Source organism: Garra rufa, chromosome 8, assembly GCF_049309525.1.
Source record: "Garra rufa chromosome 8, GarRuf1.0, whole genome shotgun sequence".
Classification (NCBI taxonomy): domain Eukaryota; kingdom Metazoa; phylum Chordata; class Actinopteri; order Cypriniformes; family Cyprinidae; genus Garra; species Garra rufa.
Window position 1 is genome coordinate 6,020,835 of NC_133368.1, and position 19,670 is coordinate 6,040,504.

Sequence of the window (19,670 nt, forward strand, 5' to 3'; positions counted from 1 at the left end):
AAAGGTCACAATATGAGCATGTTAGGTCATATTTCTTGATAGTAAGAGATAGCATGCCTCTGGATAGGCTATACGTTCAACATAATGTCAACAAATATTATGATTATGAATATGTTAGCTAGAAAGACTTAACAGACTATAATTTAAAATTAATAACCTTTTGATTACGTAGTACAACTAACTTTTGATGGTACCATTTTCACTTTCTATGGAACAAGTCAACCTTACCCGTAAAAAAGACAACAACGTACAGGCCTACGCTTTCGCATCTCTCATGTGCATACTTTCCACATCTGCAAAAGCTGTGACATATGAACCTAGCAGGTTTGTTGTCACAGATTAACAATATTGTTAAACCTCAAGCCACATCCACTGTATTCATGTAAACATTTTTTTTTTATCCGATATTGATCATTGGATCTGTTTTTGGGAACTTGGGTTGTATAAATTTTTTGACAAATGCAAACTTTGGAAACGTTTGTGTTTCTGCCTCTTTATTCTTCTGAATACAATTGTGCATATTTTCTCTGGAGATTTACATGCACGCAAGCTGGCCACCTAACAAATAAAAAAACTGAAATGTTTTCATTCACGCAACATCACCTCACCACACGTTTCCCACAAAGGGTTAACGTTCCTGCTGAACCGGATGTGATTCCTGCTCCGTCTCACTGTAGTCGTTGCACGGCCAATGGCGGACGAAGCCTGAGTATTTGTCTGAAAAACGTACGTTTTCTACAAATATACTCAATTATCGATCGGCCAGTCAAAGTTTTTAGCTCGCACGTGTGTTTTTTGGCCCTGATCAGACCATGGATGTGAATTTGACCATCTCTCTGATGCGGGGCCAGATGGGCGCTGTTATCGAGAAAGCCGTGAACGTCGCGGTGGAGACCGTGTTAGGAGAGATGATCCGAGTGGTCGGGCTCAAATTTGAGGAGATCAAACGGGAAATGACAGCTAAAGAGAAGGAAAACGAGAACATCAGGAGGATGTTGGAGACGTCCCGTTGTCAGATGAAAACTATGCGCAAGTACATCGGCGTACTGGCTGCTAAAGACCCCAACCATAGACTGTATCAGGGAGATGGAGACTTGGCAACATCCTCAGGGGTGCACTGCAGAAGAGGGCCGACGAGCACTGTGTCAGCGTGTGCCAAATCACCAAACCCCTGTCCCAGACCTAACGTTAGAGCCTCTGAACCAGCCCCTGTAGCTGGACCCTCATGGGTGAGACACCAGATGCACATGTCCAAAGAAACATTAAGAAGTGAGAATCACATTGCAGATGTCCACATTGAAGAGATCCATGGATCATCCGTTCATAAAGGTATGAATCGCCTCCTTAATACACATATGGGTATAGCGTTATGCAGTACTTTTCCATATTCCCATAATGTATGTCTTAATATGTTAATTAAAATACGACATTAGTTATTCGTTTTTGAGTGGGTTTTGTTATTTTTGCCACTTGGATAAACACTAAATAGAGTGTTTACACGACGGGTCATCAATCGGCCATATTGGTGGCACTGAATATAAACAATGCCACAGAACTGAAGAAAACTGGCATATTTTGCTGATTATTGCTGCTAAAAATAGTCAGTTATTGTCATGTTGAGGGCTGTACTGATCGGTCGCACAGGGAAGAACATTTGAAGTACTATAGAAAAGTGCAAAAAACTGTCTGAGGAACAAAAGACTTTTGTGGTTGGCTAAACTGAACCAGGATTTCCAGAATCTTGACAACATTTCTGTTTGTTCTTATCATTTCCGGTCAGGTAGGTGAAATATTAGGCTAATATCTTAAAGGAGTAGTTCACTTTCAGAACAAAAATTTACAGATAATGTACTCACCCCCTTGTCGTCCAAGACGTTCATGTCTTTCTTTCTTCAGTCGTAAAGAAATGATGTTTTTTGAGGAAAACATTTTAGGATTTCACTCCATATAGTGAACTTCTATGGTGCCCCCGAGTTTGAACTTCCAAAATGCAGTTTAAATGAGGAAGAAGACCCTTAGATAAGACCATTGTTTCCTCGGCTGTGATCGTTTAGAGCCCTTTGAAGCTGCATTTTGGAAGTTCAAACTCGGGGGCACCATAGAAGTCCATTATATGGGGAGAAATCCTGAAATGTTTTCCTCAAAAAACATAATTTCCTTACGACTGAAGAAAGAAAGACATGAACATCTTGGATGACAAGGGGGTGAGTACATTATCTGTAAATTTTTGTTCTGAAAGTGAACTACTCCTTTAAATGATACTGCTGTTATGTATCGTTACCACCTATTAATTTTAGTTTGTCAAAATATTGCACCTTTTCCTGCTTACGAAGTCCTTCTCTAAATAATTTGGCAGCTTCCACACGTTTTTTTTTTCTGTGGTATAGACAGCATACATTTGCAGAACAACATATTCAGTAGTAAATTAACCGAGCAAGCAATGCTGTTGCATACATCCGAGTATCTCGCATCCAGGTAACTGACCAAATTTTGATGTAAGTGCAAATCCTCTATACTTATTAAGAAATATTCCAGATTTTTTTTCCCAGTTATGGTTGTTCGTTTATTTGGTAAACAATTTCCTCCTCAGTTTTAATGTCCATTCATTTATTATTCTGCAGAATGTGACGTTTTTTGTTGGAGAAAACAGTACAAACCTCTAGATATTAGCATTAGCAATTTATTAGATGTCTTTTATGTTTTGTTGTATTAGTTTTAATTTTAAACATTGTATTATATTTGAATAAATTACAGAAATTGGTATAATTGTGAAGAATGTCTAGAGAGTTTTGTCTAGAGGTTTGGTCAGTTACCCGGATGGTGGCCATATTGGAGATACTCGCTTAATGTACTACTGAATACGCTGTTTTGCTAGTTTATGTTGCCCAAACCATGGAAACGTGTGGAAGCTGCTAAATCATACAGGGAAGGACTTAGTAAGCGGAAGAAGAGTGCAATATTTTGACAAACTAAAGTTAATAGGTGGTAAAGATACGTACAAGCAGTATTAATATAGATATTTGCCTAATATTTCACCTACTTGACTGGAAATGACAAGAACAAACATGAATATTGTCAAGATTCTTGCCCTGAAAATCCTGGTTCAGTTTATTGCACTCCTCTCTAGTATTTTTCCTGTTCTGATCGATTAGTACAGCCCAAAACATGACAATAAATGACAATTTTCAGCAGCAATAATCAGCAAAATATGCAAGTTTTGTTCAGTTCAGTGGCATTGTTTGTGTTCAGTGCTGCCAATATGGCCGATAGAGGACATGTCATGAAAACACTCTATTAGTTGGTTTATTGCTCTCTTTAAACATTGAATTACACTTAAATAAATAACAGAAATTGGTATGATTTTCAAAATGTATGAAGATGCAAAAACTAACTGTCAATGCCTTTCTTAGCAGTGGCTAACTTTAGCTCTTCATTTCCATCCTGTTAATGTTCTTGCTATTATGTAAATCATTTTATAATTTCTTAAACTATTGACTCCACTTTTATACATTGCATTTTTGTTGTAATACCTCTTTAAATGTTAACACATACTCATATTTAGTTCCAGAGCTACATAACAGGATTGACCAGTACAATTTCACTGACAGTAATGTTGCAAGCAAATATTACCAAACGCTTTTAAGGGAACATGCACAATAAACAACTGAGTGGTCTAACATTGGCACACATCATATGCACAACATTAACACTTATTTTTTTACCCAAATTGCACACAAACTTTAGCTACTACAAGTGAGCTTACTTAAGTGATCAATTTTTCATGTTCAACAAGGTTTTTTTTGCCATCTTTTGTGTCATGATGACTTCCAGATAGCTAGGATGCCAGATAGTTTTCAGTGTTTCCCCTAGGTTTCCAGCATTTTGATTTTGAACTTTAGTTTTTTTTTGTGTTTTTTTAGAAATTCTTATGTGTTTTAATTTTTCTGATAATCAAATGAAAGCATAAACATTTATTTATTTTTAATCAAATGAAAAATAAACCCTTTTAATTTTTGGCAAACAAACAGAGGTTTACTGTTAAAATCAATACATGGAAGAAAAGATATATTAATTAATAATACTTAACAAGAATAATTGTAGTATTTTTTTTGCTACAATTAAGTGGTTAATCTTGTTGTAAGTTTTATTTTTTTTATCATATATATTGTTTTATGTCAATTATTTAAATAGGAATATATAAACACCTACATTATACTGTACAAAGGTAATACAAGACTAATATTGTTCTGTTTCATGTTAAAACGTAGTTTTATTTTGACAGGTTGCCGTTAAGTTTCTGTGTGTACGCTGTACAGTATGATATGATGCTAGTTTTCTCAAATGAAACGGTAAAAGTGACACTCACAGCAGCTTTGGAGACTGAGTTTATCTGTTCATGTGAGATGCAAATGCAATTACCGGGAGCGTCACGCGTGCTTCATTATGCATGTAGTAAAACAAAAAAACGTGTCTCCGCCATTCATGCATACAGAGGCAAACGGAACATGTAGGATTCGTATTAAAATGGTCTTTTTTCATTTCAGTTTTCACAGACACTAGTCCATATCGTGATTTGAATTAAGTGACAGACCAACTTTTGATTTATTAATCCAAAAAACGACGAATTCCGTGGCATTCCGCGCTATAGTAAATTTGTTTTTTATCAATGGAGTTGCGAGTACATAACGCGCGACCATGTAAATAAGATAAATAACATAAGGCAATTTAGTTTGTTTAATAAAAGAACAATGTATAGACCTGTTCTGTAGGAAAGATAACCTTAAATGACTTCTATTGTGATCTGGCGCTATATCAAAAATAAAATAAACTTGACGTTCAAATGGGGCGGGGGGTGCCATTGGGGGGGCGGGCCGCCCCCCTAAGATAATGGTAGTTCCCCTACCATTATCACTGGTTTTGAAGTAAAAATAGTTTTAAAGTCAATTTTTTTGTTAATAAATTTTTACAATTTTATTAAATATATTAAAGTGGGTTAAGATTGGGACATGAAAAATGTATTTTATTACTGGAATTACAAACCAGTCTAATGTTTTTGAACAGTCTCTTCTGTTCACCAAGCCTGCATTTATTTGATCCAAAGTCCAGAAAAAACTGTATTTGTACTATTAAAAGTAACCTTTTAATTTGAATATATTTTAAAATGTAATTGATTCCTGTGATTTCAAAGCTGAATTTTTCAAAGCATAATTACTTTACATGATTCTTCAGAAATGATTTGAATATTCTGATTTGCTGCTAAAAACCTTTATCGCTATTATGTTGAAAACATTTGAATGAATAGAAGGTTCAGAAGAACAGCATTTATCTGAGATAGAAATCGTTTGTAACATTATAAATATCTTTATCGTCATATTTGATCAATTTAAAGCATACTTGCTTAATAAAAGTAATAATTTTTATAATTTCCCCAAAATTACACTGACTCCAGTTTACTGGTATAGTGTATAATTTTACAAAATCTTTCTATTCCAAATAAATGCTGATCTTTGGATTTTTCTATTGATCAAAGTATCCTGAAAAAATGTACTCAACTATTTTGTATATCTATGATAATAATAATGATTCTTAAACAGCAAATCATCATATTAGAAGAATCATGTGACACTGAAGACTGGAGTAATGATGCTGAAAATGCATGTTTGATCACAGAAATAAATTCCATTTTAAAATTTGTTCAAATAGAAAGCAGTTATTTTAAATAGTAAAAATATTTCCCGATATTACTGCTTTCACTGTATTTTAAATCAAATAAATGCAGACTTAGTTTTTCTTTCTTTCTTAGTTTTCTTCTTAGTTTTTCTTTAAAAATCATTACAAATCTTACCGTTCAAAAACATTTGGCTGCTAACATCTCTCAGTATTTTAAGTTATATTGTTATATGACTTTTTTTATTTTTTATAAAGCAGTGAGTATTATTTTTCTTTCCTAATGTTTTCCCTTAACTCAACAGAAAGTGACTTTTGTTGTTTCCGTAGTGGAAAACTCAAGCCCTCATCTGGTGGACAGTCAGGCGCTTCTGTCAGAGACCAGTGATCCAATATGGGGTCAGAACTCTCTCGCCTCAGAGACTGTGCACACAGACATGCCGGACAGCAGCGTCCTCTCTGCACCCATGATGGCAGATGAAAGCGTGTCATCCCAGACTACAAGCACAGCGACCTTTGGAGCACCGTCGCTTAAAATCAAACAAGAGGAAGCGGAGGTTGAAATAGTCTGTGTGAAAGATGAACCGGCAGAAGCTGGCAGCATACCTAGATTTGAATATTCCAACCCTGAACTTCACCAGCAAGTGGGAGAAGCAGAGCTCGGGGTCTCACTAGATCTACATTCATCATTTCAAGCTCTACAGAGTCCAGGCACCTCAGGAGACCTTGCAATCCCACCATTCATCAATGTGGACCCATCTACCTGTAAGTATTACATTTAACATTTCTGCACTGGTTTATGTAGGATGTTACGAACATACAGATGGTAATGCCTGTTCTCAGGCTTCTAAATCCTTAAAATTACATGTATATCACCAAAACATAACTATGGACTTGAGTATATTGAACAGCTTGCTTTTAAAAAAAAAACTTAGATTGAAGGAAATGTGAATTTTTGAACTGATTTTCAAAAAAAGTGTTTGAGTGGACTTGCACCAAAAAAAGACCATGAAAATGAACGAGTGCTTCGCATAAAGGCAATCAAGACAAAGCGTTTACAATTATACTTCAAAGATAGCACAACTGTGAAATTAACCAATAAAATGTTAGCAATTTTTTTTTTAAGTAAACATGCACAAACCACAAAATGTACACTTGAACATGCTAGGACACCACAGAGGGTCTAAATACTTGTTGCAAACCCCACAGAAATTACGTCAGTAATGTAAAACCAGAAGTACATCCACCTAGAAAAAAAGATTTCCACCTCAGAAAAGCAAGTTTTCAGAAATACAATTGTAACTTTTTTTTAAAGCTATAGTTCACAAAAAAGAACTTGTATAATATCAGAGATCTATTTCACAATTTTTTCTAAAAAAAAATGTTTTCCCCATTTCTGTTTAATCAAGAAATAAGCTAAAGGTAACCTGCTACTGTGGTTAGAGGTAGATTTCTGTTTTGACACTAGATTTTGATTACGTGGTCCAAATTCTGCAGCCGCAGATCTCTTTTCACGTGGTATTTGGCTCTGAATTGAGGTCTGTGAGTGCTAACAGCAGTTGTTTGTTGTAGAAAAAAAAAAAGGTACTAGAAATGGAAAGCATGGTTATCTTCACTTGTACTTATGGTTTGTCACCTTGGTTTTTCTATCAAAGCTTGCTATGGATATGTCACAAAAGAGATGCGAAGAGTGCAAGTCAATTTCTGAAGGCAGTTTCTACAAGACAAGCAGCAATGAGAACTTCATGAACTTTTTTTTTTTTTTTTTTTTTTTCTCGAAGTCGATGTCAAGTGTTAATTCTCAGTTTAGGGTTTGCATAATTTCGAGTATTGCAGTGACACTGATGCTGTATGTAATTTTACACTGAACTTCAACCCTGCAACATTTGATCCCAAAACATTCCTGAATGTACACTACCAGTCAAAAGTTTTTGAACAGTAAGATTTTTAATGTTTTTTTTTTGTTTTTGTTTTTTAAAGAAGTCTCTTCTGCTTACCAAGCCTGCATTCGTTTGATCCAAAGTACAACAAAAAGAGGATTTTTTAATATTTTTACTATTTAAAATAACAGTTTTCTCTTTTAATAAATGCTTAAATGTATTATATTCCTGTGATTTCAAAGATGAATTTTTAGCATTATTACTCACATTATCCATTAGAAATCATTCTAATATGTGACCCTGGACCACAAAACCAGTCTTAAGTCGCTGGGGTATATTTGTAGCAATAGCCAAAAATACATTGCATGGGTCAAAATGATTGATTTTTCTTTTATGCCAAAAATCATTAGGAAATTAAGTAAAGATCATGTTCCATGAAGATTTTTTGTAAAATTCTTTCTGTAAATGTATCAAAATGTAATTTTTGATTAGTAATATGCATTGTTAAGAACCTAATTTGGACAACTTTAAAGGTGATTTTCTCAGTATTTAGATTTTCAAATAGTTGTATCTCAGCCAAATATTGTCCTATCCTAACAAACCATACATCAATAGAAAGCTTATCATGATGTATAAGAGCTTTCATATGATGTATAAATCTCAGTTTTGTAAAATTTAACCTTATTACTGGTTTTGTGGTCCAGGGTCACATATGATTTGCTGCTCAAAAAAAAAAAATATATATATATTATTATTATGTTGAAAACATAGAATTTTTTTTCAGGTTTCTTTGATGAATAGAAAGTTCAGAAGAACAGCATTTGTCTAAAATAGAAATCTTTTGCAACATTATAAATGTTTTCATTATCACTTTTGATAATAAAGCATCCTTGCTAAATAAAAGTATTAATTTCTGTCATTTATTCCTATCATGTATATAATATCTATACAAGCCGTTGAATGGTATAGTGTACTGTATAATGTTACAAAAAACATGTTTCTAGAACAGCAAATCAGCATATTAGAATGATTTCTGAAGGACAGTGATGTGACACTGAAAACTGAAATAATGATGCAGAAAATTTAGCTTTGATCACAGGAATAAATTACATTTTATTCAAATAGAAAGCAGTTATTTTAAATACAAATATTTTACAATATTACTGTTTTTGCTGTATTTTGGATCAAATAAATGCAGACTTTGTGAGTAGAAAAAATCTTACGGTTCAAAAACTTTTGACTCTTAGTGTAATTGAGAATTATGGTCATTACAGCATTGAAAAGGTCATACTTTTTGTAGAATAGTACTGTCAGGACAAAAATGACATCAAGAAATGTAATTCTCACAACTTGTACAAATGATGAATTCATACATATGATCAAGTGATGCTGAGATTTAAAAGCATCTATTCATTTGGAATATGAAGAAGCTGAGCAAGTCTTCATATTGGATTCCTTTTTTCAGACTCAGTAATGGGAAAAACAGCTGCTGAAAAACAGAAAGAGTACAGGGCGAGAAGGGACGCTGATCCGGTGCGCAGGGAAAAGTACCTCAGGAGTGAGCGAGAGAGGTGGAGAAGAGATGTTGAGACAGGGAAAAAGAAGAGAATTGGTGACCTGTGTGAGAAGGCTCAGAGATGGAGGCGCAAGCAGTGGAGAGAGGCCAAAGAACGACAGAAGAGGAGGTTTTTCACATTTATTGCCTCTCCTCCAGACAATCCCGAACCTAGTCTGATGGTGCTGCTGCAACCCTGAAGATTGAGTCAGAGTCAGGACATCCCAGGTGCATGGACACCCATCAGCAGCCAGCATAGCCTTATAAGTGACCAAACACTTGAAAAGTACTTGAGTCAATCAACATTGAGGCTCCATCAGACGACAATGAGCTGAACAAATATTTCAGTTGTAACTGAAAGAGAAAGAGGGATGACTGCGATTGATTGGAAGAATCCAGAATGACTGAGATATGACTGTGTTTTTGATGGACCTTAATGAACTTCGTGGCATCTTGACATATTTCAATTCACAAAGTTTGGGGGCCATTCTTAATGAATATGTGACTCTTTGTATTTTTTGTATTATACTATTAGTTACTGTGTAAATGGGTTGGTAATATTTAAATAAATGATTGAATGGATGGATTGAATCAATTAATGGATTTCACTAACAGTAACCACTTCAACCCTGTTATCATTTTCAACCCTGTTGAATTGCATTCAGCCCTGTTACTTTTTGAAAATCCCTCTTTTTTGTGATATTCTGTATTTAGTGTACTGTATCTGAGGTAATAAGTAAATGACAGTATTTTATGCCTGGCTTTACTGAGTATTTCTGTGAAATACTGAATCACATGTTGAACTGAAACATTAGCCTGAGGTGGGAAGATATTCCTTAGATCAGCAAATTTCATATTTATTTGGCATTTTCATTAAATAATGAGTTCAAACTAAAGTTGCATCATTAAATTTAAATGTCCCAGATCACTGAAAACATTTTTTAACACAGTGAGATGGATGAGCCTTTCTAATTAATGTTCAGTTGACTTTTGTCAGAATTAAAAACAATGATTGTATTTGAAGAAACAAACACTTTTTTTTTCCCCACTACGTGGCTTTGCATGATTTTTACACATCGCAAGTCATTCCATGATGAGGAACACGAGAAATGCTTCAACATGAACAGGTGAGTCTAGCTGCTTTACTTTAACTTTAAAGGTCACTCTGACATATGAAGACATTTGAACTGACAGGCATTTGCAGTGACACACATTTTTGAACATTCCGTCAGACAGAATAGTCTTTTCAAATTCACATTAATATACTGTTTCAAGCTGTATTAAAATTGTAAAGGTAACAGGGTTGAAAGTAACAGGGTTGACAGTCACACAGTTCAGTTAGACACTAGATCCTTATTTGAAGAAGAATAAAATGTTCAGTTCGTGGAGACTTATTGCTGAAAGCAGAGTATTTGTATAATGTTACAAATACTCAGCTTTCAGCAATCAGTTGTTTATTCTGCAAAATGGTAACAGGGTTGAAATATCAAATCAAGAAACATGAAAAGGTAAAGATATATGAAAGACATGTCCTTGTAGAGTTGACTTCCAGAATTCAATAATCTATAGCACATTTAATGATGGTAACATAACACGAGTAACTTAAAAGTTTTAATATTTGTACATTTGTTTTTACAGCTATGTCAGATGCAAGTCCAGGGAGTGTTGAAAATAATCAATGTACAGGTAAGTTTAATACTTTTATTACATGGGTCAAAGATGTTAAGAGTCAAAAGTAATTACAAAAGTGATTATGTCCATAGACGGCACATTAAATGTAAGTAAAGTGTGCTTTTAAGGTTTCAAATATGTTTTTGGAGAATAAAATGTCAAAAATTGGTTGAAATAATGTTACATTTGTCATTCAGTGTAACAATATTTATGTAAAAAGTCGAACAGCATGCTTATTCTGACTTGTACATATGAAAATATACAGTTGCAATCAAAATTATTCAACCCCCCAGAGACTGCAGTACTTTACAAATAAACGCTTGTCTGAAGTTTCAGGACTTTATAAAAAATGCATCTACAACAGTTTACTGGCATATTAAAGTGACAATGTCAATATATAATGTAATGTGTTGGAGTTCTAGGATTTTTTAAAAACACAGCTATGTCAGAAGTATTCAACCCCTATTCAACATTGCCATTTTAAGTCATTTATTTTTGTGGCAGGGAACAAAATGATCCTAAAACACAACACAAAGGCTTTATAAACTATTAAAAAAACTGAATCAGCTTGAGATGTTACACATCTATACATTTATCCCATGCATGTGCTGAAGTTGAGTAGCAAATATGGTAAAGTCAACAGAGCTTTCACAAAAGCTATAGAAAAGAAATAGTTTTATTGTATTAGAAAGTCTAAGGCTACGTGAAGATTTCTAAGATATTAAAAGCCTTATTCCTTAGTTTAAAGTGTGTTGTACCAGAAAACCTTTGAGGGTGTTGAACCAAAAACGCACAATTTCGTAAAATGTTCTATCAGAGCAACTGAGAAAAACCTGCAATGTACAGCCAAAGATTTGCGAGATGACCCGATGAAAGGAGGAAAAATATTTAATTCCAGAGTAGAAGATGAACATAAGACAGGCATGGCTTTCATGTTGGGGCATCTTGGCGAATACCATTCTTGATCAAGAAGAACAAAAAGGTCAGCTTGAATATGCTAAAATTAATTTGGATAGACCTGTGGAGTTCTGGAAGAATGTTTTATGGAGTGATGTGACCAAACTAGAACTTTTTGGATGTATAGATCAGCCGTATGTCTGGTGCAAAAAAGGGAAAACTAATGAGCAGAAGAACACTATCTCCATGGTCAAACATGGAGGTGGGCTGATCCAGTTATGGGGTTGTTTTACTGTAGCATGAAGTGGAAAACATGACCGTATGAAGGAAACCATGGATACTTTGAAGTATCAGGCCATTTTGCCAAGAATTGTGATGCCTTTGGTGCAAAGACCGAAGATGATGATCAATGGACTTTCCTGCAGGACAATCATCCCAAAGTATACGTCCAAATCTACTTCTGCTTGGTTCAGGGATCAGTCACAGAATGTTCTTGAGTTGCCTGTTCAGTCTCCAGATTTAATTCTCATTGAAAATATTTGGTCGAAATTGAAGAAAGCAATGGCAAAGTGAAAACCAAAGATTATCCATGATCTAAAAGCTTTTTCAGCCAAGGAATGGTCCAAGATTGCAGTAGAGAGGTGATCAACGCTTCTAAAAACTTTCAAACAGCGTTTATAGGTGGTTTTAAATAATAAAAGATTCTGCACCAAATTTTACTTTTGGGGGTTGAATAATTTTGAACATGAACGTTTAGAGCCAATTTGTTTGTTTTTTTCCATTATTTATCAATTTATGTTCTCAGAATAACTCAAATGTGTATTAAAATACTTTATCTAATAGTGTACTAATGCCTTTGTAGATTTGTTTTTAGAAAAACAAATTATCTGGAACAAAATGTCTTGCATGTCAAGGGGGTTGAATAATTTCGATTGCAACTGTATCAAAGAATCATATTTAGGGAAGCATATTTAATTTCATTGTTTTAAATTTCATTGTTTAAAAATGTATTAGTATTTGGGGTGAAAGTAATTTCTTTTAATATGTCCTGAATTGATTTTTGTTGTAAATATGCCTGACAAGACTGTTAACACTCAATGACATTTTAGTTGGTGTCTTCTGTAAATTAGGGAAAAATGTACGGTATGTGTTTTTTTGCTCAGAAAAACAAAAACAAAAGTGCAATTAAATTAACATAATTTTTTTTTTTTTTTTTGAAAAACAACAATTTAAAGCAGTATTACACTTACTATTTTTATGCTTAAACTCTTTTTCGTCTTTGACCCACATACAATTAAAGCGTTTTACAAGTGGCAGTTTCCAACTAAATGACCTGTGTTTTGCAGCTGTAGAGAGAGCTATTCTTGAGTCACAAGGAGAAATGGACTGGAAAATCAATCACCTGACTGCACTGGTTCAGTGTCTTGTGGGAAACAGGCCCTTTGTGCCTCCTCTGCAGATTGAGGATGAGGACGAGGATAGTCTCTTGCCTTTGATGGCAATGGAGGATCTTGACCGATTGGAGCATAGACTTATGGATAGAGCGACGATGCAAAAATATGTAAGATTGATTGGAATTATGCAAGCGACTGAAATTTTGGATGACATTTAGTTATAATCTGTATTTAATTTTGTTTTAGGTGAACAGATTGTCTTGTAGTGGAGGTCAAACTATGAAAAAGACCATATGGAGAATTTGCACCAAAGTTTTTGCCTCCAACGTGGCCAGACAACTCAACTGGTGCGGACGGGGAGACAAACGGGGCATAAGAAGAACAAATCTTGGAGCACTAATTATAGGTATGTCCAAATTATGAATTAAATACTTTATTGCGTATCTCAGTTAAATCGCATGTAAATATATTTTAATTTTACAAATGCATACATGTGCATAGTCAGGCCTGTCTTTTCTAGTTTAGTAATGTTATGTCCAGTAATGAAATAAAGTTTTTTTTTTTTCTTGGTAAACTAGTAATTTTATCTTTTCACCACACAGCTGCAGCTATGAGGAACAGTGCCCTTCTGGCTCCCACAGAAGCAGAGGCAGAGAAGTGTATCAAAGATTACCTGCGTTTGGCTCCAGGAAGGACATCCTCCTAATCTGTTGTAAAAATGTCCGTTTTGTTTTATACATTGCTTGTACAAAGAATGACTGTATTGAAACTGTTACATAAATCATTAAATCAGTACTTGATCTGTTGTTCAGAAGTCGAAATGATTTACAGTAGTTGGGATTAGTTTTTTTTTTTTTTAACTAGCTTTAAGATTTTTTTCTTTAACTAGTGTTAAATTGTCTATCTTAAGTATTTCTTTTTGCCATTATTAAATATTTCTATAGAACACTTTTGAAGTGTCAAAAGGAAAAAAAATGTAACAATGGACAACATAAAATACACTACTAGTTTTTGGACAGTATGATTTTTATTGTTTTTTTTGTTTTTTTTAAAGAAGTCTATTCTGCTCACCAAACCTTATTTGATCCTTTTTTTCAGGATTCTTTGATGAATGTAAATATCAGCATTTGTCTGAAATAAAAAGCATTTGTAACATTATACACTATTCTTTTTTAAAAGCTTGGAGTTAATATATATATATATATATATTAACTCCAAGCTTTTAAAAAAGAATAGTGTATAATGTTACAAATGCTTTTTATTTCAGACAAATGCTGATATTTACACACATATATATATATATATATTTTTTTTTTTCGTTTGTTTTTTGAAAGAAATTATAGAAATTAATACTTTTATTTAGCAAGGATATTTGAATAAAATATATAAAAGAATAATTTAATTAAAGTGAACCTGAAAAAAAATCTACTCATGTTGTTTTCAACATAATAATAAAATGTTTTTTGAGCAGCAAATCAGAATTAGAATGGTTTCTGAAGGACCATGTGATGATAAAAATTCAGTTAATTTTTTAGTTGAAATCACAGGAATAAATTACATTTTAAAATATATATTTAATAGAAAAGAGTTATTTTAAAAATAATAAAAATATTTAAATGCTGTTGTAATAATGTAAATGCAGGCTTGGTGAGCAGAAGACACTTTAAAAAACTCCAAAAAACTATAACTGTTGCTACTTTGGGCCTGAGGTGGAAAAATCAATAACATTTTCATAAAAAATAAATGATGTATAAAGTATTTCTTCCCTCAAAAGCTCAGGCACACAGGGCATTCATTCCTTAGAGTTTTTGTTTATATCATTTTTGTGCATATTAGTACCTTAAAAGTACCGAAAGTAAAATAAAATTACCTAAATTATACATTATAGTGTATTTATTTTAATAATGTTACGATTTATTTGAACAATTTTAAGTGCTCTTTTGCTTTAACTATTTTGAAATTGTCCTGTGGTGTGAGACGTACAAATATTACACATAATCCTCAAATTAATGTGATATCAGAAAATATGCCAAAACTATAAATTGCATGTCAGGTTACAGTGTAAAACCAAATGCTTTCTAATAATCTGGATATCGTGTATATGAAACTTGCTCAGCAAACATTGATAAGAAGACACTCAGGGTTACCGGTTATCAGAAACTGACAGGATGTGATGTTGCAGTAAGCCACCAAAACCGTTCTGAGGAGAGGAAAAAGCTGACATGTAACATTAGAAACCATGTTTTCACCACACCTCGAAGCTGCGTCATGCTCGGAATCGCAACCGATCTGCCAGTTCGTGAGTTTCATACAAAAAGCTTTTTTTTTTTTCTCACAAAAAGTAATCTTTTGTGCCTCCCTGTGACTAGTGGGGTGTTTCAGTCTATTTTGCCTTTTAAGCTCTTTCTTGAAATCACTGAGTAGTTTTGAGATGGGCTTCAGTTGGCCTGGGTCTAATATTCAGCACGTATGTGATGTTTTATTTTAAGTATCATTGATAAACTATTATAGTTTTTTTTTAGTGCTGTCAAAATGATGAATCACGATTGATCGCATCCAAAATAAAAGTCTTTGTTTACATAATATATGTGTGTGTGTGTATTGTGTATATTTGATTATGTATATATAAACACATATATATATATATATATATTTAAGAAATACTTTGTGTGTGTATGTGTAGATATATATATATATATATATATATATATATATGTATATATATATATGTATGTGTGTGTGTGTGAACTGGATCAAAAAAGTTCATAAAAATTGTCGTAAGACAAGAACAAGTATTGTTTTGGTTTTAGGACAAGTTTGATGAAAGGTTTTTTATATAATTTTTTTTTTTTAATTTCTCATTGATTTGTGTTATATATAAATACATTACATACTTTTCCTAAATTTATGCGATTAATTGCAATTAATCAATTTCACAGCACTAGTTTTTTTGTATTTTGTTTTTTATTTTAAAATAATTTTGTTTTTCAGATATTTTATTAAAAAAAGGAAAATCTTGGTAAAAAAAATAAAACTAACAACTAGCTGAATAAAATGTCTTTAACATTTTATTTCATTTCAGTTCATGGCTATATAAATGAATTTATTATGGTTTTAGTAATAGTTTTCGTTTTAGTTAACAATAATTTTGGTGTAAATTCAGAAATGCATCATATTAGCATCATATGTGACCACAAAACCAGTCATAAGTAGAACAGGTTTATTTGTAACAGTAGCCAAAAATACATTGTGTCGATCAAAATTATCAAAATAATCTTTAGGATATTAAGTAAAGATCATGTTCCATGAAGATATTTTGTAAATTTCCTACCATAAATATCAAAACTTTTTTCAATTTTTTTTGATATGCATTACTAAGAACCTTTAAAGGATATTTTCCCAATAATTTTTTTTTTGTACCCTCAGATTCCAGATTTTCAAATAGTTGTTTCTCTGCTAAATATTGACAATACATCAGTGGAAAGCTTATTTATTATTTATATTTATCTCAATAAAAAAAAAGACCCTTATGAGTGGTTTTGTGGTCCTGGGTCACACATAAAACAGTAAAGGTTTTTTAAACTATTACTTTCTATTTGTATGAAATGGCTTAATATTTGGTTAAAATATTAAATGTTATACTAATATATGCAATTTCTCTTTTCCCTGGCTGTATTTAGATGACGACTCTCAGCTGTCTGTGGCAGGGGTCCAAAAGCAAGTTCGTCCGAGACGTAAGGACCTGAATCTGTACGAAGAATATAAACGTAGCCGAACTCTGAGAGGCCGTAACACGAACCGCGGCCGTAGTGCAAACCGACGACGTGAGCTGGAGCAGACTCTACCGCAGGCTCTACTTGCAGACTTGGTAAGGGAACGGAGGGAAAAGACCCGCCTTCGAGTGGCCCGCTGGCGTGCCAAACGCAAATTACAAGCTTGTTTGATGGCATCGCAGGCAGCGCAGTATAGCGGCGCTCCCGTGCAGAGCTCACCTGCCCAGCGTGGCGGCCTGATCTCCGTCCGCAGGCGAGGCGGAGCGACGCCGCAGCGCGGTGGGCTTGGATTGAGAAGGGGACTGTCAGAGACCGGCACATATAACCTGCTGCTGCAGCTGGGGCCAAGTCCAACTCAATCAGCACCGCCACGCGGCATGAATGAGGGTCTGATGCAGTCTGGTCCCTCACCACTTTTACAGCACAGATCCACCGCATCTAGATCAACCTATCAATGATGCAGGGTTTACGTACTGGCGGAAACTCACGGTGCGTTCACACTACAGCGTCAAATTTGCGCTCAGTGCCGCTGGCAACGCTACAACGCCACTGCTTTGGGGAGTGTCAAATTTAGAGCAGAGCACGCCTCTGAAAAACAATGTTCACACCCTATTTACGTTCCATTGTCTTCTTTTAACGGCGGTTCGCAAACTGAACACTGGCATGTAATGAAAGCATGCAAAGTGCATTTACTTTTGCGTGACTTTGTCAATAATATGTGATTTCAGCTCAGTAATCCACCAGTTTCGAAAACACGCGTCATAATCTTCCCTTGCCTACTTCTCACAGCGATTGGTTGTCGCCCGGCGTTTTGCGCTCGAGATTTGCATAAAGTTGAGGAATGCCCAACCTTTTGACGCTCTCAGCTGCTCTCAACGCTTTCTCCGCGCCGCTTCCAATCCCAAAATGCACCACGCGATCGTTTACGCGCAACTTCCAAATGAATGAATTGAAAACGCTCGCTTCGCCCCGCTCGCTACGTGCCAGTGTGAACACACCGTCACACTAAAATAGCGTGCTGGGCTGTTGTCATCTTTAATCATTTAAAACACCTGATATAAGACAAAAATTGGACCATTCTAAAACAAATTCATGAATCCAAAGTTTGTAGAATTAAACGTTTTCTTAATTAGTAACGTTAAACAATTGAAAATGCATTCAGTCAACTGAACTGAAAAAAACATGTAGACTAAAAAGGTACAAAAATATTTTCCAAGGATATTGTGGTCTACGGTGTACACAGCGGAAACTGACATTTGTCCTAGAAAATAGTGTTAGTATGACTGCCCTGGTTATGCTGACTTACTGAAATGTTTCTCATCTGTATTTTTGACTACAGTGTTCAAGGTGGCTTGAAATACTAATTTGGTCCATTCATTAAAATATACTTTCTTGTTCAAGCCTAAAGACATTGTTGGCAATAACCATGCTGACATTGTTAACCAAAAAATGAATGCCAGTGCTTTCTAAATGAGCACACATTGCAAAATTGCTGTGTAAGCTGATGTGTGTTCGATTTTCAGCAGGCAAATGTGGTTTAACAGAAGAAGTGGTGAATGTTGTTTATAGTTTCTGGAAATTAGTCTGTTTTGGTGGCTGATGTAATGGTATGTTTTGGTATGAAAAGGTAGGGAATATTTTCTGATAAAATGCTCACGAGAAGAGTTACTGTCTCAGTAATGGGGAAAAGTGTCAAGCGTATCAGTTTGGTTATTGATTCACAGCAATTGTTTTTTTTTTTTGTTTTTTTTAAACCACAGTGACTTACAAAAAAAGTGCAAATAAGGTATTATGACTGTTGCTTTTGTAATTCAGGAGCTGGAGCTTTGAGGATCAAAAACACTTAATACCTGAAAAACTACATTAACATTTCAGACTTAGTCTTGTCTTTGAAGCAGAACCGCATAAAGCTGCATTTCTTACTTCATAATGTACTACAAGTGCTAGAGTTTAATTCAGTTTTATTAGTATTCTGAGAATGTCATGAAATCAGATGAGAATAAAACACTTAATTTTTTATAACTCCTGGTAACATTATAAGGCAATACACAATGTGTTTAATGAAGGCTACGATCACACATTTACATTACATTGACTCATTGGGGTTGTGTTTGCTTGTTTTATGTCACTGTATTTACACAAATGTTCATTTTTGAGTTATTGCTGTCATTTTGAAAGTCACTTCATAATCATTTGTGACCCTGGTGATTTTTCTTTTATGCCAAAAATCATTGGGATATTAAGTAAAGATCATGTTCCATGAAGATATTTAGTAAATTTACTATCGTAAATATATCAAAACGTAATGTTTGATTAGTAATATGCATTACTAAGAACTTAATTTGGACAACTTTAAAGATGATTTTCTCACTATTTTGATTTTTTTTTTTTTTTTTTTTTTGCACCTTCATATTCCAGATTTCCAAATAGTTGTATCTCGGCCAAATTTTGTCCTATAAAACAAACCATACATCAATGGAAAGCTTATTTATTCAGCTTTCAGATGATGTATAAATCTCAATTAAAAAAAAAAAATTACCCTTATGACTGGTTTTGTGGTCCAGGGTGACTTTTATCTAGTAGAACAAAGTCTAACTGTTTACAGTAAGTTGGATGTGATTATTAAAAATTAGTTTCCTACAGTTTTCATGTGCTATGTTCAATGTTTTACGCTGTTTAACAATTATTAAACATTTAATGTTATGTGTAAATGTTACATTTGTTAGTGTATAGTAAATAAAAAATGTTCTTAAAATCAACAAAGCTAGTTGTACATTTAACTGTTTTTTTTTTTTATTAATTAAAGCAACAAGTTAAATGTGTGCTGCTCATT

At 34.0% G+C, this 19,670-nt stretch overlaps 1 protein-coding gene across 4 annotated transcripts; it reads left to right on the forward strand.

The window, feature by feature from the left end:
* The first annotated feature begins 686 nt into the window (after nucleotides 1-686).
* Nucleotides 687-19,654, forward strand: LOC141340671 (uncharacterized). Of its 4 annotated transcripts, XM_073845731.1 has the most exons (7): nucleotides 687-1,329; nucleotides 5,998-6,432; nucleotides 10,741-10,788; nucleotides 13,017-13,231; nucleotides 13,311-13,470; nucleotides 13,667-13,784; nucleotides 16,745-16,875. In XM_073845731.1, exons 1-6 carry the CDS (start codon nucleotides 813-815, stop codon nucleotides 13,768-13,770), a joined length of 1,479 nt encoding a protein of 492 aa, XP_073701832.1. In that variant the 5' UTR covers nucleotides 687-812; the 3' UTR covers nucleotides 13,771-13,784; nucleotides 16,745-16,875. The 4 variants fall into 4 exon arrangements, with proteins under 4 accessions (XP_073701832.1, XP_073701831.1, XP_073701830.1 ...); XM_073845730.1 differs by lacking the exon at nucleotides 16,745-16,875 and having other exon boundaries at nucleotides 13,667-14,166; XM_073845729.1 differs by lacking the exons at nucleotides 10,741-10,788; nucleotides 13,017-13,231; nucleotides 13,311-13,470; nucleotides 13,667-13,784 and having other exon boundaries at nucleotides 16,745-19,654.
* Nucleotides 19,655-19,670: the final 16 nt, after the last annotated feature.

Coding starts and splice junctions, on each gene's coding strand:
- LOC141340671 (XM_073845729.1), top strand. CDS start 813: ATGGATGTGAATTTGACCATCTCTCTGATGCGGGGCCAGATGGGCGCT. Junction 1,330..5,997: donor TGGATCATCCGTTCATAAAG/GTATGAATCGCC, acceptor TTGTTTCCGTAG/TGGAAAACTCAAGCCCTCAT. Junction 6,433..16,744: donor CAATGTGGACCCATCTACCT/GTAAGTATTACA, acceptor GGCTGTATTTAG/ATGACGACTCTCAGCTGTCT.